The sequence below is a fragment of the Dermacentor albipictus genome, chromosome 1 (genome assembly GCF_038994185.2).
Source record: "Dermacentor albipictus isolate Rhodes 1998 colony chromosome 1, USDA_Dalb.pri_finalv2, whole genome shotgun sequence".
NCBI classification, from domain to species: Eukaryota; Metazoa; Arthropoda; class Arachnida; order Ixodida; family Ixodidae; genus Dermacentor; species Dermacentor albipictus.
The window spans coordinates 512,099,363-512,117,099 of NC_091821.1; the positions used below are offsets into that span (position 1 = coordinate 512,099,363).

Here is a 17,737-nt window from a genome sequence, read left to right on the forward strand (position 1 = left end):
GTTTATAAAGCCCCATTTAGCTGTGGCCAGTTCTGTTAGTGGTAGGAGGTCAAAACCATAGGTGGGGATAGCTGGCCAAGGTCTATGGTCTCGGTACCGTGTTATGCATCTGTAAGCTCCCGTGGTGGCAAGAAGACATGTCAAAAATTACATGATCATTCTAAATATTGTGCACAGTGTTATCAGCATGATAACATCATCCATCCTTTAAAGCATACCTCAAGCATGTAGCCTGATGATTATGCCTTTTTGCTGCTTATGGCAACAAAATCCAACATCCTTTGAAGCACGCTCACTCTCTGTCTGGTGCAAAAAATGAACGCTGCCTTCGGTAAGCTTATTAGCAAAAAGAAAGTCACTCTACAAGCAAATATATAAGCATAGCAACAGACACCAAAACCTAAAAAATAGGGAAAGAACGCTAACTAAACTAACAAAAGAAATCAGACACCTAACACGTGTTACATGTTGCTCAAGTGTGCGCATTCAACCCGAGTTAAAGAGATAGACGGATGACTGCCACCCTCCTGCCCATGCATCTGGATACGTTACGGCTCAGCTACTCTTTCCGTATCATAATTATCCCCATGTTTATGAAATCTTGTGCACAACTGCAAGAACGACAATGGCTTCACAGACGATGAGCAAAACGACAAGGTGAATGCAGTAGCCAACGATTCGAGAAATGGACTTCTCTTGTTCAAGGCGCCACATGCTTTCCTCGCCACAGTTTAAATAGGTTGGGCTATTCTAAAGGGGAGAGGGTGTAAGGCGGGTGCCTGCGGCAACGAGCAAAGGATGTTAGTGCGATCGAGGGTGTCGAATTGAGAATACTGGAGTGCTGTGCACATGGCCAGTGACACGGCCGCTTGTCAATCACGCGCCAACAGCCTTGCGTCAGCTGTGGCATGGCAGAATCGAAAGTATGCGGAAAACTAATCCATTAATTTAACTTGTCCAGTTCTACGCGATTCCCGGATGGACCACCACAGGCTGCCAGGATGCCATCGCGGTCAACGCATCTGCGCATGAAAGCCGTCCGACACGTGGATAAAGATATTTGTTCGCCAGGGTCCGATCCTTGCCAGTGCTTGCGACATTCTGCTACGTCGACGTGCGCAGAGCGCCAGTACTCCAGGTGGCGACAGAGTGCACCTGGACTACAAGAAGGCTTCATACTCGCTTCGGAGTCGCTAAGCAGGACAGCACCAGAAGCATGCGGAACACTAATCCGTTTATTTAACTTGTGCAGTTCCACGACCTTCTCGGATGGAAAACCATAAGCTACCCGGATGTCATCGCGGTCAACGCATCTGCGCATGACAGCCATGCATTTCTCCGACACGTGGATCAAGATATTTGCTCGCCAGCGTCCGATCCTTGGCAGTATTTGCGACATTCTGTTACGTCGACGTGCCTAGAGTACTGTGTGCCGGTACTCCAGGCGGCGACAGAGTGCAATGGGATTACAAGCAGGCTTCATACACGGTTTCCATCCACTGGGCACATCATCGGAAGCATGCGGAACACTAATCCGTTCATTTACCTCGTGCAGTTCTACGGGCTTCTCGGATGGACCACCACAGGGTGCCAGGATGCCGTCGCGGTCAACGCATCTGCGCATGAAAGCGGTCGGACACGTGGATCAAGATATCTGTTCGCCGGCGTCCGACCCTTGACAGTGCTATAGTCGGATACAACTTTAGAAAAAAGGGGGCGTTTACTCCTCTGAGGCGGATGCACACGAGCATCCACCAATAGGCGCGCACTCTGGACCGACGTCATGCGCCGGATGGCCGGTGACTTCGCCGCTTCGGTCATCTGGGCGGGGCCTCCCCTTTTTTCTAAAGTTGTATCCGACTATAGTGACATTCTGCTACGTCGACGTGCGCAGAGTACTTTACGCCAATACTCCAGGTGGCGACAGAGTGCAAGTGGGCTACAAATAGGTGTCATACTTGCTTCGCAGTCACTGGGCCCGACAGCATCGGAAGCATGCGGAACGCTATTCCGTTCATTTAGCTTGTGCGGTTCTACGGCCTTCTCGGATGGACCACCATAAGCTGCCCAGATGTCATCGCGGTCAACGCATCTGCGCATGACAGCCATGCATCTCTCCGACACGTGGATCAAGATATTTGCTCGCCAGCGTCCGATCCTTGGAAGTGCTTGCGACATTCTGGTACGTCGACGTGCCTTTACTACTGTGCGCCGGTAGTCCAGGTGGTGATAGAGTGCAACTGGGTTACAAATACGCTTCATGCTTCTTTCGCAGTCACTGGACACCGCAGCATCGGAAGCATGCGGAACACTGATCCGTTCGTTTACCTTGTGCAGTTCTACTGCCTTCTCGAATGGACAACCATAGGCTGTCAGGATGTCATCGCGGTTAACGCATCTGCGCATGAGAAATATGCGTCTCTCCGACACGTGGATCAAGATATTTGCCCGCCGGCGTCCGATCCTTCTAAATGCTTGCGACATTCTGCTGCGTTGACGTGAGCAGAGCACTTTACGCCAATACTCCAGGTGGCGACAGAGTGCAAGTGGGCTACAAATAGGTTTCATACTTGCTTCGCAGTCACTGGGCCCGACAGCATCGGAAGCATGCGGAACACTATTCCGTTCATTTAGCTTGTGCAGTTCTACGGCCTTCTCGGATGGACCCCCATAAGCTGCCCAGATGTCATCGCGGTCAACGCATCGCCGCATGATAGCCATGCATTTCTCCGACACGTGGATCAAGAGATTTACTTGCCAGCGTCCGATCCTTGGCAGTGCTTGCGATATTCTGCTACGTCGAAGTGCGTAGAGTACTGTGCGCCGGTACTCCAGGTGGTGACAGAGTGCAACTGGATTACAAAAACCCTTCACACTCCTTTCGCAGTCACTGGGCACGACAGCATTGGAAGCATGCGGAGCACTAATTGGTTAGTTCACCTTGTGCAGTTCTACGGCCTTCTCGGGTGGACCACCATAGGCTGCCCGGATGTCATCGCGGCGAACGCATCGCCGCATGACAGCCATGCATCTCTACGACACGTGGATCAAGATATTTTTTCGCAAGTGTGCGATCCTTGGCAGTGCCTGCGACATTCTGCAACGTCGACGTGCGTAGAGTACTGTGTACCGGTACTCAAGGCAGCGGCAGAGTGCAGTAACCCGCTTTCCTTTGCCATGCAGGTGTTCGCGGTTTCTATCTCGCAAGTGCTGTTACCTACATTAACTTCGGCCATCACGGAGACGATGTTGATATGCCATTCCCAAGGAAACGGAAACGTAATGGATGCTTCCCACACAGCAACAACCTGCACGTACTTACCCGACCAGATGGTGCTTACCTTACAACACTGGGTCCTCACTTGACCATGGGCGGCCGCATCGCCTGAAACATCAGTCAGCCCTTCATCTCCAAAAGAGCTGCGACCAACTGCGGCACTTTGTGGGCTTGGCAGCTGTACCACAGTGCAGAGCACTAACCCGCTTGCGTTTGCCATGCAGGTGTTCGCGCTTGCTATCTCGCAAGTGCTCTTGCCTATATTAACTTCGGCCATCACGGAGACAATGTTGATATGCCATTCCCAAGGAAACGTAATGAATGCTTCCCACGCATCAACAACCTGTACGTTACCCGACCAGATTGTGCTTACCTTACAACACTGAGTCCTCACTTCACCATGGGCGGCCGCATTGCCCGAAACATCAGTCAGCTTTTCAGCTACAAAAGAGCTGCGACGAACTGCGGCACTTTGTGGTCTTGGCAGCTGTACCACAGTGCAGAGCAGTAACCCGCTTGCCTTTGCCATAAAGGTGTTTGAGCTTGCTATTTGTTTGCAATTTCGCAAGTGCCCTTGCCTACATTAACTTCGGCCATCACGGAGACGACGTCGATATGCCAGTCCCAAGGAAACGGAAAGGTAATGGATGCTTCGCACACAGCAACAACCTGCACTTATCCAACCAGATGGTGCTGACCTCAGAACACTGGGTCCTCACTTGACCATGGGCGGCCGCATCGCCCGAAACATCAGTCAGCCCTTCATCTACAAAAGAGCTGCAGCCAACTGCGGCACTTTGTGGGCTTGGTAGCTGTACCACAGTGCAGAGCAGTAACCCGCTTGCCTTTGCCATGCAGGTATTCGCGCTTTCTATCTTGCCTACATGAACGAGACGATCTTGATATGCGATTCCCAAGGAAACGGAAACGTAATGGATGCTTCCCACACAGCAACAACCTGCACGTACTTACCCGACCACATGGTGCGTACCTTACAACACTGGGTCCTCACTTCACCATGGGCGGCCGCATTGCCCGAAACATTAGTCAGCTTTTCAGCTATAAAAGAGCTGCGACCAACTGCGGCACATTGTGGGCTTGGCAGCTGTACCGCAGTGCAGAGCAGTAACCCGCTTGCCTTTCCCATGCAGGTGTTCGCGCTTGCTATCTCGCAAGTGCTCTTGCTTACATTAACTTCGGCCATCACGGAGACGAAGTTGATATGCCAATTTCAAGGAAACGGAAAGGTAATGGATACTTCGCACACAGCAACCTGCACCTTACCCGACCAGATGGTGCTGACCTTACAACACTGGGTCCTCACTTCACCATGGGCGGCCGCATCGCCCGAAACATCAGTCAGCCCTTCAGCTACAAGAGCTGCGACCAACTGCGGCACTTTGTGGGCTTGGCAGCTGTACCACAGTGCAGAGCAGTAGCCCGCTTGCCTTGGCCATGCAGGTGTTCGCGCTTGCTATCTCGCAAGTGCTCTTGCCTACATTAACTTCGGCCATCACGGAGACGACGTCGATATGCCAGTCCGAAGGAAATAGAAGGGCAATGGATGCTTCCCACACAGCAACAACCTGCACCTTACCCGACCAGATGGTGCTGACTTTACAACACTGGGTCCTCCCCCGCAGGGGCGTCTGCGTCAGCAGACGTTTCGTGTGTTGCGACACCACGTACACGAGCCCATGGGCGTTGGACCCTCCCGCGTGTATCCGAGCGCGGCTTAGCCGTGTCCGGGGTATCCTGGGGGTTGAGTCGATGCCGGGTGTTCAGACCGTTACGGCCCCACTGCGGAGGCAACACACCTCTTTGGCCTCTGCTTCACGTAGACGGCACCTCCAGAGGCTGACCCACCTGGGGGAAATCGGCAGTCGCCTTTTCCTGTCCTCCCCTCCAATCTTCGTTTTTCTCTCTCGCCTTTTTCATCTTTCTAGTCTTCGCTTCTCCTCACTTCCTAGTTTCCCGGCGGCAAGGGTTAACCTTGTGTGGCTAGCCAGCCTTGGTTATGCTGTATTTGGTTATAGCAGCGATGTACGGCTGGCGTTGGCAGGCTTTCTCTAGCAGGAACTTCTGTCACGTCCCCCTGTTGGGCTTCATGGTGGGTGGTTGGCATCGCGGCCAAAAACCCAACATTACTTATGGAAAATGATTTTCCTAAACTACCTGATCGCCCTCAGAAACGAGGGCGCACCGAAGATGTTTTTCAGTTTTTCGGACGACAAGTGCAGAACTTTCGTCGATTCCACGTAATTCATTCAGAAAAACCAAACTAGTGCGATCCATTTCACCATTCCTTGTTTCCAAGTCTTTGACTGAAGTTTTTCGTACACGATATAAGGTGTCGAGAATGTCAAGCGGTGATCTCCTTTTGGAGCTCCAAGATCAGAAGCAGTATGAGAAACTACCGAAACTTGTGTCATTTGGGGAGACCCAAGTAACAGTAACCCCGCACCGTACTATGAACACCACCCGCGGCGTTGTCTCGGACGATGACTTGCTAGAGCTCACTGAAGCTGAACTCTTGGAGGGCTTCCGTGAACAGAATGTCATAAATGTTAAACGAATTAAGATGAGGCGAGATAATAAAGAGATCAAGACGAAACACTTGATACTCATTTCGGTGCAAGTGTCCTTCCCGAGTCCATCGCGGCCGGTTATATCAAAATTCGTGTTAGGCCATACGTGCCCAATCCCCCCTAGATGCTTTAAGTGCCAGAGGTTCGGTCACAGTTCACAGAACTGTCGAGGCCGGCTGACGTGTGCCAAGTGCAGTAACAATGAACATTCCTCTGAAACGTGCCAGAACACTCTACATTGCGTAAACTGTGATCTGGGTCTGGCGAGCCTGCCCCATACTCGTTGTCCTGCCCGTCTTGGAAAAGAGAAAAAGAAATTGTGACAATCAAAGTCGAAGAAAACATATCTTTCAAGGAGGCACGTAGGCGGGTGTCATACCTGTCGAAGAGCAGCTTTGCTGAAGTGGCGCGTCAGGGGGCAACCTCAGAACGGCCTCCGGCGGCTGTCCGACCCACAAGCCGTGAGTCGACAGTGACGCCATCTGCCCCCACGGTGGTTGCAGCTAGCGCTGCTCCGCCAACCGAGCAGAAGGGACCTTCTACCCCGAAGATGGGCGCAGCCGAGGCTGCCCCAACCTCTCCGGCCCCTTCCAGCGCTGGCAACAGCCGGCGCAGCCAAATCCCCCAGGGAGCCCCATCGATCTCCGGGCTGGTGGGCGCAGGGGTCTTGTCCTCCAAGGCAGGGCTCTCTCAGGCGACTTCTCGCTCGCAAGAGCACGTGTCCGGTGCCTCACTAGAGGCAATGGACACTACACCTGTCCTCAAGGCGCACCAAACGCCTAAGAAGCGGCGAGGCTCCCTCGAACGCTCCAGAAAGGGCAAAACCCCGATTACAGGGCCTCGAAAGAGCTCTGTAATCTAAGGCATAACTTCCGTTTCCGTACACACCGCACCTATTTACTTCCAAAATGGATACATAAATTATGCAATGGAATGTGAGAGGTCTCATCCACAATCTTGACGACGTAACCGAACTTCTACGCAAACTTAATTCGAAAGTACTGTGTGTTCAGGAAACGCACTTAAAAGCGACACAGACGAATTTTCTCCGGTCACATAATATTTTTCGTAAAGATCGTGGCGAGGTCAACACCTTATCCGGCGGTGTGGCCATAGTTGTCAATAAGACTGTTGCTTGCCAACACTTGCCGCTTCGTACGTCTCTCGAGGCAGTTGCGGTTCGCGCAATTCTTTTTAATAAGTTTGTAGCCGTCTGCTCCATCCACATACCTCCAAACTATATTTTAAGCAAAATAGAATTCTACGAACTTATTAATGAACTTCCTGAGCCATTTCTTATTGTTGGGGCCATTAATGCTCATAACAGTCTCTGGGGAGATTCCAGGACTGATTCGAGGGGACGATTGATCGAATTCTTTCTTGTTACGTCCGGTGTATGCCTATTTAATAGGAAAAAACCCACCTACTATGATGCGCATAATTCATACTCCTCGATAGATTTAGCGCTCGGAGTTCCAAGAAATGCATTCGAATATGTGCCTCTGGGGCGTGTTTCGTCACCTCTACGAATGATATATCGGACTCTATGGGCTTCCACCGTCATGGCGGCAATGGCTTAGCTGGAGCCATCAGGTTTTGCTGTAGAATTGGGGCTTGCATACTCTCAGCAAGCTTTCTAATGCGTTGAGAGAATGGTTCTGTAGCTGCAGGTCGATTATTAAAGAGCATTGCATGCAGATGCCACGTCGCTTATGCTTACATAAGAGGGGTGGTCGCGGTTTGCGTTCACTTTTAGAAAGTACATGAAACTGGAGTATGACCTCTGAAGATGAAGCGACCACTCATTAGCTTCAGCGTAGAGACGTTCCACAGGACTTGTCCTGAAGGCACCGGTCGCCAAGCGGATACCCAAGTGGTGAACAGGGTCAAGCATCTTCAAAGAATTTGGGCTGGCAGATTGATATACTATGGCCCCATAATCTAACCGTGTGCATATAAGACTTTTGTACAGGTTTATCAGACACTTCCTGTCGCTGCCCCATGTTGTATGTGATAAAAGTTTAAGAAGGTTCAATGTTTTTATACATTTCTGTTTTAGGTGCTTTAAGCGTGGGATGAAGGTCAGTTTTGAATCCAATATGATTCCTAAAAATTTGTGTTGTTTGACAACTGGTATGTGCTGTCCATGTTGTTCTACACTGGGCTCTGCAAATAATCCTCTTTTTCGTGTGAAAAGGACACATGAGCTTTTAACAGGATTCAGTTTAAAGCCGTTTTCTTCTGCCCGTTTACAAACTTTGTTCAAGGCAAGCTGGGCATGTCGCTCACAAATAGAAAGGTTGCATGACTTGAAGCCTAATTGTACGTCATCTACGTATACCGAATAAAACATGTTCTGCGGTATAGATAAGCGCAAGGAATTCATTTTGATTATTAAAAGGGTACAGCTTAATACCCCTTGTACAGTACAGCACACCAGTTTCTTGAGTAAATGGCCTGGATAGAGCGTTGCCCACCCTGACGCGAAATGTACGGCTTGATAAGTAACTTTCAATTACATTCAGCATATTCCCTCGAATACCCATTTCTGAGAGGTCTTGCAAAATCCCATATCTCCAAGTCGTGTCATATGCCTTTTCCATGTCTAAGAAAACAAAGAAAAAACTGCTTATGGATAAAGGCGTCGCGAATGCCTGCCTCAATGCACACGAGCTGGTGAGCAGTCGACCTACCCTCTCTGAAGCCGCATTGATAAGGGTCGAGCATTTTATTCGATTCAAAGAAATGTAAAAGACGACGATTTATAATTTTCTCGAAGAGTTTGCATGAGCAACTTGCGAGTGCTACGTACTGGACGGAAACTTGAAACGTCGGATGGGTCCTTGCCTAATTTCAAGACCGGTACTACGATAGCTTCTTTCCATGAGGATAGGAGGTATCCAGCAGCCCAAACAGTTGATTCTGTGAACTCCAGGTGCAGAGCTCATACACGAGGTCAACGCAGCTCTAAGCTCGGCCATATTGGAAGGACAGTTGTGTGGTAGATTTAGTCTGCATTTACAGTTTATTGACATAAGTTCCGCTATTTGCTTATTTTTAAGGAATGTTTGTGAATAGTTTATGGAACTTGATACACGCGCAAAATGTAATCCAAGGGCATCGGCCTGGTTTTCCAAGGTATTTCTTCGCTCATCAATCAAAGGTAATGGGTTGATCTGCTGCCCTTTTAGCCTTCTCAGACCATCCCATACTTTAGCCTCCTGGGTATAGGAATTGATGCCCGAGAGAAACCTCTCCCAGCTTGCTCTTCTAGCCTGCCGTCTCGTGCGCCGTCCTTGCGACTTGATATGTTTAAATGCAATGTAATTTTCCGCCGTAGGATTTTCCCCGCACTCTTCATTCCACCAAGGAATACTTTCTTAGATGAGTGACCATTTGTTGGTGGAATGAACTTTTCAGCTGCGTCAATAATAAAAGCGGTAAAATATGCTACAGCATTATCTATGCTAAAAGCACGTATAAAATCTTGTGATAAGTACATTCCTTAAAAGACTTCCAATCCGCGGAGTCAAGTTTCCAGCGAGGAACCTGTGGACGGGTGTCGGATCGTGTTAGTAAGTTTAAAGTTATAGGAAAGTGGTCACTCCCAAACGAATTTTCTATAACATTCCATTCTAAGTAAGAAAAAAGTATGGAAGATCCGAGCGCTAAATCTATCGAGGAGTATGAATTATCCGCATTATAGTAGGTGGGTTTCTTCCTATTAATAGGCATACACCGGACGTAACAAGAAAGGATTCGATCAGTCGTCCCCTCGAATCAGTCCTGGAATCTCCCCAGAGACTGTTATGAGCATTAATGGCCCCAACAATAAGAAATGGCTCAGGAAGTTCATTAATAAGTTCGTAGAATTCTATTTTGCTTAAAATATAGTTTGGAGGTATGTGGATGGAGCAGACGGCTACAAACTTATTAAAAAGAATTGCGCGAACCGCAACTGCCTCGAGAGACGTACGAAGCGGCAAGTGTTGGCAAGCAACAGTCTTATTGACAACTATGGCCACACCGCCGGATAAGGTGTTGACCTCGTCACGATCTTTACGAAAAATATTATGTGACCGGAGAAAATTCGTCTGTGTCGCTTTTAAGTGCGTTTCCTGAACACACAGTACTTTCGAATTAAGTTTGCGTAGAAGTTCGGTTACGTCGTCAAGATTGTGGATGAGACCTCTCACATTCCATTGCATAATTTCAGAGGAATGTTCATTGTTACTGCACTTGGCACACGTCAGCCGGCCTCGACAGTTCTGTGAACTGTGACCGAACCTCTGGCACTTAAAGCATCTAGGGGGGATTGGGCACGTATGGCCTAACACGAATTTTGATATAACCGGCCGCGATGGACTCGGGAAGGACACTTGCACCGAAATGAGTATCAAGTGTTTCGTCTTGATCTCTTTATTATCTCGCCTCATCTTAATTCGTTTAACATTTATGACATTCTGTTCACGGAAGCCCTCCAAGAGTTCAGCTTCAGTGAGCTCTAGCAAGTCATCGTCCGAGACAACGCCGCGGGTGGTGTTCATAGTACGGTGCGGGGTTACTGTTACTTGGGTCTCCCCAAATGACACAAGTTTCGGTAGTTTCTCATACTGCTTCTGATCTTGGAGCTCCAAAAGGAGATCACCGCTTGACATTCTCGACACATTATATCCTGTACCAAAAACTTCAGTCAAAGACTTGGAAACAAGGAATGGTGAAATGGATCGCACTAGTTTGGTTTTTCTGAATGAATTACGTGGAATCGACGAAAGTTCTGCACTTGTCGTCCGAAAAACTGAAAAACATCTTCGGTGCGCCCTCGTTTCTGAGGGCAATCAGGTAATTTAGGAAAATCATTTTCCATAAGTAATGTTAGGTTTTTGGCCGCGATGCCAACCACCCACCATGAAGCCCAACAGGGGGACGTGACAGAAGTTCCTGCTAGAGAAAGCCTGCCAACGCCAGCCGTACATCGCTGCTATAACCAAATACAGCATAACCAAGGCTGGCTAGCCACACAAGGTTAACCCTTGCCGCCGGGAAACTAGGAAGTGAGGAGAAGTGAAGACAAGAAAGATGAAAAAGGCGAGAGAGAAAAACGAAGATTGGAGGGGAGGACAGGAAAAGGTGACTGCCTATTTCCCCCAGGTGGGTCAGCCTCTGGAGGTGCCGTCTAAGTGAAGCAGAGGCCAAAGAGGTGTGTTGCCTCTGCCGGGGAGCCCTAACAGTCTGAACACCCGGCATCGACTCAACCCCCAGGATCCCCTCTCCCCGGACACGTCTAAGCCGCGTGCGGCTACACGCTGGAGGGTCCAACCGCCATGTGCTCGGGTACGTGGTGTCGCAGCACACCAAACATCTGCTGACACAGACGCCCCTGCGGGGGAGGACCCAGTGTTGTAAGGTCAGCACCATCTGGTCGGGTAAGGTGCAGGTTGTTGCTGTGTGGGAAGCATCCATTACCTTTCTATTTCCTTCGGACTGGCATATCGACGTCGTCTCCGTGATGGCCGAAGTTAATGTAGGCAAGAGCACTTGCGAGATAGCAAGCGCGAACACCTGCATGGCAAAGGCAGGCGGGTTACTGCTCTGCACTGTGGTACAGCTGCCAAGCCCACAAAGTGCCGCAGTTGGTCGCAGCTCTTTGGTAGCTGAAGGGCTGACTGATGTTTCGGGCGATGTGGCCGCCTACGGTTAAGTGAGGACCCAGTGTTGTAAGGTCAGCACCATCTGGTCGGGTAAGGTGCAGGTTGTTGCTGTGTGGGAAGCATCCATTACCTTTCTATTTCCTTGGGACTGGCATATCGACGTCATCTCCGTGATGGCCGAAGTTAATGTAGGCAAGAGCACTTGCGAGATAGCAAGCGCGAACACCTGCATGGCAAAGGCAGGCGGGTTACTGCTCTGCACTGTGGTACAGCTGCCAAGCCCACAAAGTGCCGCAGTTGGTCGCAGCTCTTTGGTAGCTGAAGGGCTGACTGATGTTTCGGGCGATGTGGCCGCCTACGGTTAAGTGAGGACCCAGTGTTGTAGGGTCAGCACCATCTGGTAGGGTAAGGTGCAGGTTGCTGTGTGGGAAGTATCCATTACCTTTCCGTTTCCTTGGGATTGGCATATCAACATCGTCTCCGTGATGGCCGAAGTTAATGTAAGCAAGCGCGAACACCTGCATGGGAAAGGCAAGCGGGTTCGGAAAGGCAAGGAAAGGCAAGGGGCAAGCTGAACTACCGTACTTAATCTCTTAAAGCGCTTTTGTTAGTCCTTGTAAATTTACTGTTCCAGACAATCTGCCAACACCTTAACGACATATCCGCATCGCTGGACGGTAGTTCTAGTCTCCATACACAACCAAAACCACGTGCCTGGCAGTCGCAGGCACAGCAAGCAGGCGCAGCGTGCCAGCCAGCGAAGTGAAACTGAGGAAGGAAGCTCAAGCGAGATGGAGAGTGTTGCTCCTTTCCAAGATCAAGGGGCTTTACACCCACATTCCAAGATGCGTTGCTATTGGTTTCAATGCTTCTCCTTTGGACGAAAGTGCCATTTCTTTCGTCTGCTTTTATTTTGATTTTGTAAGCTAATTCTCGTTTACCAGAGTCAATTTGTGTAATTCCTTTTGCATCCACTCTTAGACCATACAAGGTAAACATTGTCATTGTGGTGCAACACTTGGCAATCAAAATAACGTTGTAGGGCCCCTTTTGAAGAGAAATAAATGATGCAACTTTTCTTATCATTGCAAAGCATGATCACAGGTATGATCTTTGCATTGGCACCATGTGAAGGCAGGTTCCAAATGGTTGTCAGTCCTTTTAAGTTGGAAGGCCATTTTCAGTAATCTCAGCCACTGAACCACACACATAGCCTTTGGCAAACAATATTACATGTAAACTACTGAAGAACATTCATGTGAGTCAATGTTTCTTGTGACAGGCTCTGCACTGTGGTGAAGGTTTTCACGCTACGAAACCACTCCAAACTTCTTGCCCACTGTGATGAAAGCATCCACAGTATGGTCTATGTCCTCCATGGAATGTGCCGCTGAGATCTGCACTCGAATGCGTGCCTTGCCTGCGTATATAAAGAAATAACATCGACACGTGCACTTGTACTTGCTTTCCTTATGTACTTGCTTTCATTATGTACACATAACAGAATATATATGCTTCGTGAACATTTCACTCGATTCCAGGAATCTATGCAGCAGCCAGTCATACAAATAAAGCTGATGCTGCACTTATTTGTATAAATGACAACAGCAGCTTGAGAAGCATTCAATAAAGTGGAAATTAAGATAAAACAGTTCCATGTTGCCCATGCTTGTAGTAGCATACCATCATCCTGAAGTCTCGAGAAATGGGCTGCCCTGAGAAGTAGCCAACCTCCCCATTTTTTAAGCGAGTTCCCTGCTTTTAAAGAAGAAAACCATAAGACGACTCAACCTTACAAATTTCAGGTCACAACAGTAGTGTGAATGATTTTGTGAATGACACAGTCGAAGTCTTCCTGAGATTAAAGCATGTTTTGAGAAATTACAAGGATGTAAAGGCAGCATCAAGAAGAGTGCCAACCTGTTTAAAAGATGCATCGCCTGCAACTAGCCAGCTAACATGCAAGTATAAAAGGCGAGGTCAACAAATGTGTCGGCAGACTTTAAACTGGACAGGATAGGAGTTAGGAGGAGTGCTGTAAGCTAGAAAAAGCTTCTGATACTAACTGTGCTGCACATGTACAAACATCTCCTATCAATTGCATATAGTACAGGATGTTGTATGTACTACGAACTACAGCGCACACCAGGACAGTAACATGGTACATCAACTTGCCCGATCTCAAGCTTTGTTGAATGTAGTTATTACAGTAAGCTAAGTTGAAAATACTGCTTGCCTGCCCTTTCTTTGCTGCTGTTCATACCTTCTTCCTTCACTGTAAGCTTGTGCGATTGTGCAAAATTTATTTATTTATCCAAAGTTTGGACTAAAACATTGAACATGTGTCTATATGCTTCTCGGCAAATGGCACCTTTATCTGAGAGTGCAACGACAGTACATGGCACAGAGTTCAGTGGAGGCCTCAAAGCAATGCCACAGTAGCGTAGCTTTGGTTATGTGCTGCTGATGGCCACACTTGCAGATGCAGCATGACAGGTTTACATTCCTCAATGCATGACTGAAATTTTGAAACTAGATAAACGTTTTGCATCTGCTTTGCATAGGTGTTGTAAAGTTGCAAACTCTTTTATTCAGTAAACATGTCCTCAACTGGGTTGTGTGCAGCATCATGATTAATGCAACTATGTTTAATTTCTTCTGCAGGAGTATATCACAGATAAGCTGCCTCTCACAGTTTCAGAAGAAAATGCTGGCCCAAGCAAACTGGCTTATGCAGTGCAGTGCAGCATTTTCACCCACAAAGCTGCACCAGTGAGTGTACCTCTCTTCTTCATAATCCAACTGCTGCATGATGCCTGCATATTACGTGACCCTCAAATACAGCCAAATAAAATTTTAAAAAATTGTCTATTGCAAATTTTCCCTGCACGTAGCTCAAGAGGTATATTCCGATAGCAAGAATGTAAAACACAGTCATGGACCGATTTTTGAGGTGCTGGAGTTTTCAGACCTGTGCGATTATTTGGACTTCACTGCGGCACTGCCATTTACTCTTTGAATCCATGTGTAATGACAACGAAAACGAAAAACGTTGCATTGTGTGCTGCTTGGTTCTTTCAGACATGATCCACACGTGCATTGCTGCAAACATGGAAATCTTCAACAGAGTTGCCGTCACACCGAATTGCACCCAACTAAGCAGCATTGGTTAGCCCTAGCGGCCTGGGCACTACGGCTTGCCACAGGTGAGAAGCTAGTAAATGATGGTGCAATGGCTGACAACGAGCTATAATGGAAGCTTGGCATCAATATTGCCACACTGATTCAAACAATTTGTTTGAATCAGTTACAAATCAACGTAACTGCAATTTGTAATTACAATTCGAAAAGTATGAGTACATTATTTCAAACAATTGATTTTGTAAGCTCTTCTCTAGCTGGCTTCTGAAACTTCAAGAGGCAGCTTATGTGTATCATTCTAGCATTGCTGCTGAAGAACAACACATGCGTGTCGCACTGAACGTGGTGTGCAGATGCTGTAGACAGCAGACACAGACTGTCTGCCCAGTTTACCGAACAAAATTGCGTGCAACTTAATAAATGCCTATGTAAAGCACTTGCAGCAAACTTGTTTTAAAATTCCAGTTGTACATTCAGGAACACAAACTTGTAATGTTCTGTCGGCAAATGATGTAGTATTGCTATGAGGCCGCCACTGATGTTTATGCCGCGTACTGCCAAAGCGCCACAACACTCCTATTCTTTGACATGCAGATACATGGCTAATTTTTTTAAAGCTCCTTTTTTCTTCTCAGCCCTTTCGTTTCTACAAAGAGCAGTCAAGACTATATGCAACAAAACAGATATAATAATAATAATAATATACATACACATGCATGGGTGCTTAAACATATAGCCAAGGCTAGAGGGGCACCTTATTGATACAATGATGTTAAAAAAATATACAGACATAGAAATAAATTCACACAATAATAAGAAAAAAGATTGAACTGCACTAAATAGCAAAACTGCAAGTGATAGGTTCTTCCAGAGTGCTATATGAGCAAGAACAACTGCATCAAATCAGCATTAAATAAAGGGTAATATAGTTTCAGCATGACAAACTACTGTGCATGTGTTCTGCAATCATACTGCAGTAGAATCTCGATGATGCGTACTACTCTCTCAAAATGGAGGAAAGTATTCATCTCACATAAAAACGTAAATTGGGAGATTACAGTAACAAAATGCAAGCACACCTGAAAATTCTTTATTTGGGGCAGAAAAAAATGTCTGGTGGTTTCTTGCGTTTTCATTTTTGCAAGTCTGCCAGAAGACATTGTTTTTTTTTGTTTTTTATAACACATAAAAACAGTTGCTGTTGTCGCTGCCTCTTCCGTGCCCATAGCACATCTAGGGGCATATTCTCGAATGATCACTTTCGGTGATACTATTTCTTTTTCATGACAATGTGCTCGGCCAGCCAATCAGCTTTTGCTCAACCAGGCAATAAGTTTGTCATCTATGCATCTTTCACTTCAGAACAGCCACGCTGAAAGTGACTGTACTAGAATACGTACCTCGTCACGTTGCCTGACAATCGTGCTCAGCAATGATGCAGCGAGGCCTAGCGCCTTCGCGATGTCTCAGTGCTTCCTTTTCAAGTCTTCATCCACCTTTCTGAGAACCTTGAGCTTCTCTTTGCAGGAAAGGGCTTGCTATTTCCGAAAATACATCTTTGCCGAGTCCAACTAGCCGTAATATCCGCACACATGTCGAAGCAGCTGAAGCAACAAGTTTGCTTACGTGCAAACCAACCACATAGGCACAGCGCCACACCAGAACACTGGCCATGCTGCCAATGCCACCATAAAGACAGCTCGTGAAGAGATGTGGGGGGGGGGGGGGGGGGGGGAGAGCATGCGTGTCCATGTACGCCCAGATTCACAATAGAAAAGCTCTTTTCTTTTTTTAGAGGGGCGAGGGACGCGTGGGGTGGAGTCAAGGTGGAGGGACGCAGGTCGCCCTGACAACAGCAATGCGATCGGCACATCAGTGCAACTGCTCTGCCAGCCTGACAACAGTCAGTGTTTCATGCTAGCAGCAGCCGGTGCCTCATGCTTTGCCAAGCCAGTTTGACCAAGTTGGGGCCTTCTTACCAGTTCCACAGGGGACCACACAGCGGCTCGGTTGTTTGCGTCATCTGCCACAATGCAAAAAGCGGTTTGCAATATATGAAATTTAGTAGGTTGTAAGCTAATCAATTTGGGCCGGGATTTCTGGAAAACTTGTATCGCCCCAAAATTCCTGTGAGGCGTGATCGTATCAATGAGATTCTACTGGAAGTCAATTGTAGACAAGGATATTTTTCTTTGTGGAAAGTGACTTTTGGATGAGATGCAGATGTCTCAATTCTGCTGCTGTCGTGTTGTGAAGAGCATCAATATACTCACGAGGCTCTAATTGTCTTGGGAGTTCTATGCTAATTGTCCCGACAGTTGCCTCTTCATTAGTGGCACAAGTAGGAAACCTGTTTCCTCAATAAAGATAACTTTTTAACTGTTTTCTTGCAACAATTAGACACTCAGATATAATTAGACACATTTTCTGATCCCACACAATCTTAATTAAGGAGCTCTTACAGCATCATGAAGCACTGCCTACACAAGCAACAAACCAGCAGTAATAACAGAAGGGTTACGCACCTTTTGGTACCACTGGATAACTGAAGCCAATCACATACACGCCTTGCTCTGCGAAAACAATGCAGTCAGCACTACTGTTACTATCTGCGTTAAACAGCTGGATTAACTATTTGTGTCACAGTGCAGATGAGTACATACAATCAGTGGCATAGCAGGATTTTACTTTAGGACAGTACTGACAAAAAAATTTTGTTACCTGCTTTTTTCTATTTTAGGTAGTTGTCAACTTCACAATTGCAGTACAAAGGCATGGGAGCACCACAATTAATTAGTACAGCACCTTTTAAAATATCCATTCAAAATGCGGGTCAAGCACAGCCCCTTTTATCATTTCACCTAAAGCGGAGGTGATGGTCATGCGGTGCAGTGCAGTCCACTTAAAACAATAACAAGAAGAAAAAATCCGATTGGGTTAACTGATCATCGCTATATCTGGACTGCCGTAAAGAAGAAAAAAGAAGAGCTGCCGCACATACCTTCATAGCTCTGACGCCAAATCTGCTACTTACGATAAAAATTGCCGTTGTAGAATGTAGGCTGTGAAAAATGACACGT

General features: G+C 47.4%; 1 protein-coding gene across 2 annotated transcripts in view; it reads right to left on the reverse strand.

Moving 5' to 3' along the window:
• Nucleotides 1-12,403: 12,403 nt before the first annotated feature.
• Nucleotides 12,404-17,737, reverse strand: part of Gcat (Glycine C-acetyltransferase) — a 121,365-nt gene continuing 116,031 nt past the window's right edge. The window contains exons 10-12 of one of the 2 annotated variants that reach the window (XM_065437153.2): nucleotides 17,183-17,230; nucleotides 16,637-16,680; nucleotides 12,404-12,936 (exon numbers count right to left, since the gene is read on the reverse strand). In XM_065437153.2, the coding sequence (XP_065293225.1) occupies nucleotides 12,883-12,936; nucleotides 16,637-16,680; nucleotides 17,183-17,230 (146 nt within the window). In that variant the 3' untranslated portion in view covers nucleotides 12,404-12,882. The remainder of the gene's footprint in view (nucleotides 12,937-16,636; nucleotides 16,681-17,182; nucleotides 17,231-17,737) is intronic. The other variant, XM_065437152.2, reaches the window with a different exon arrangement.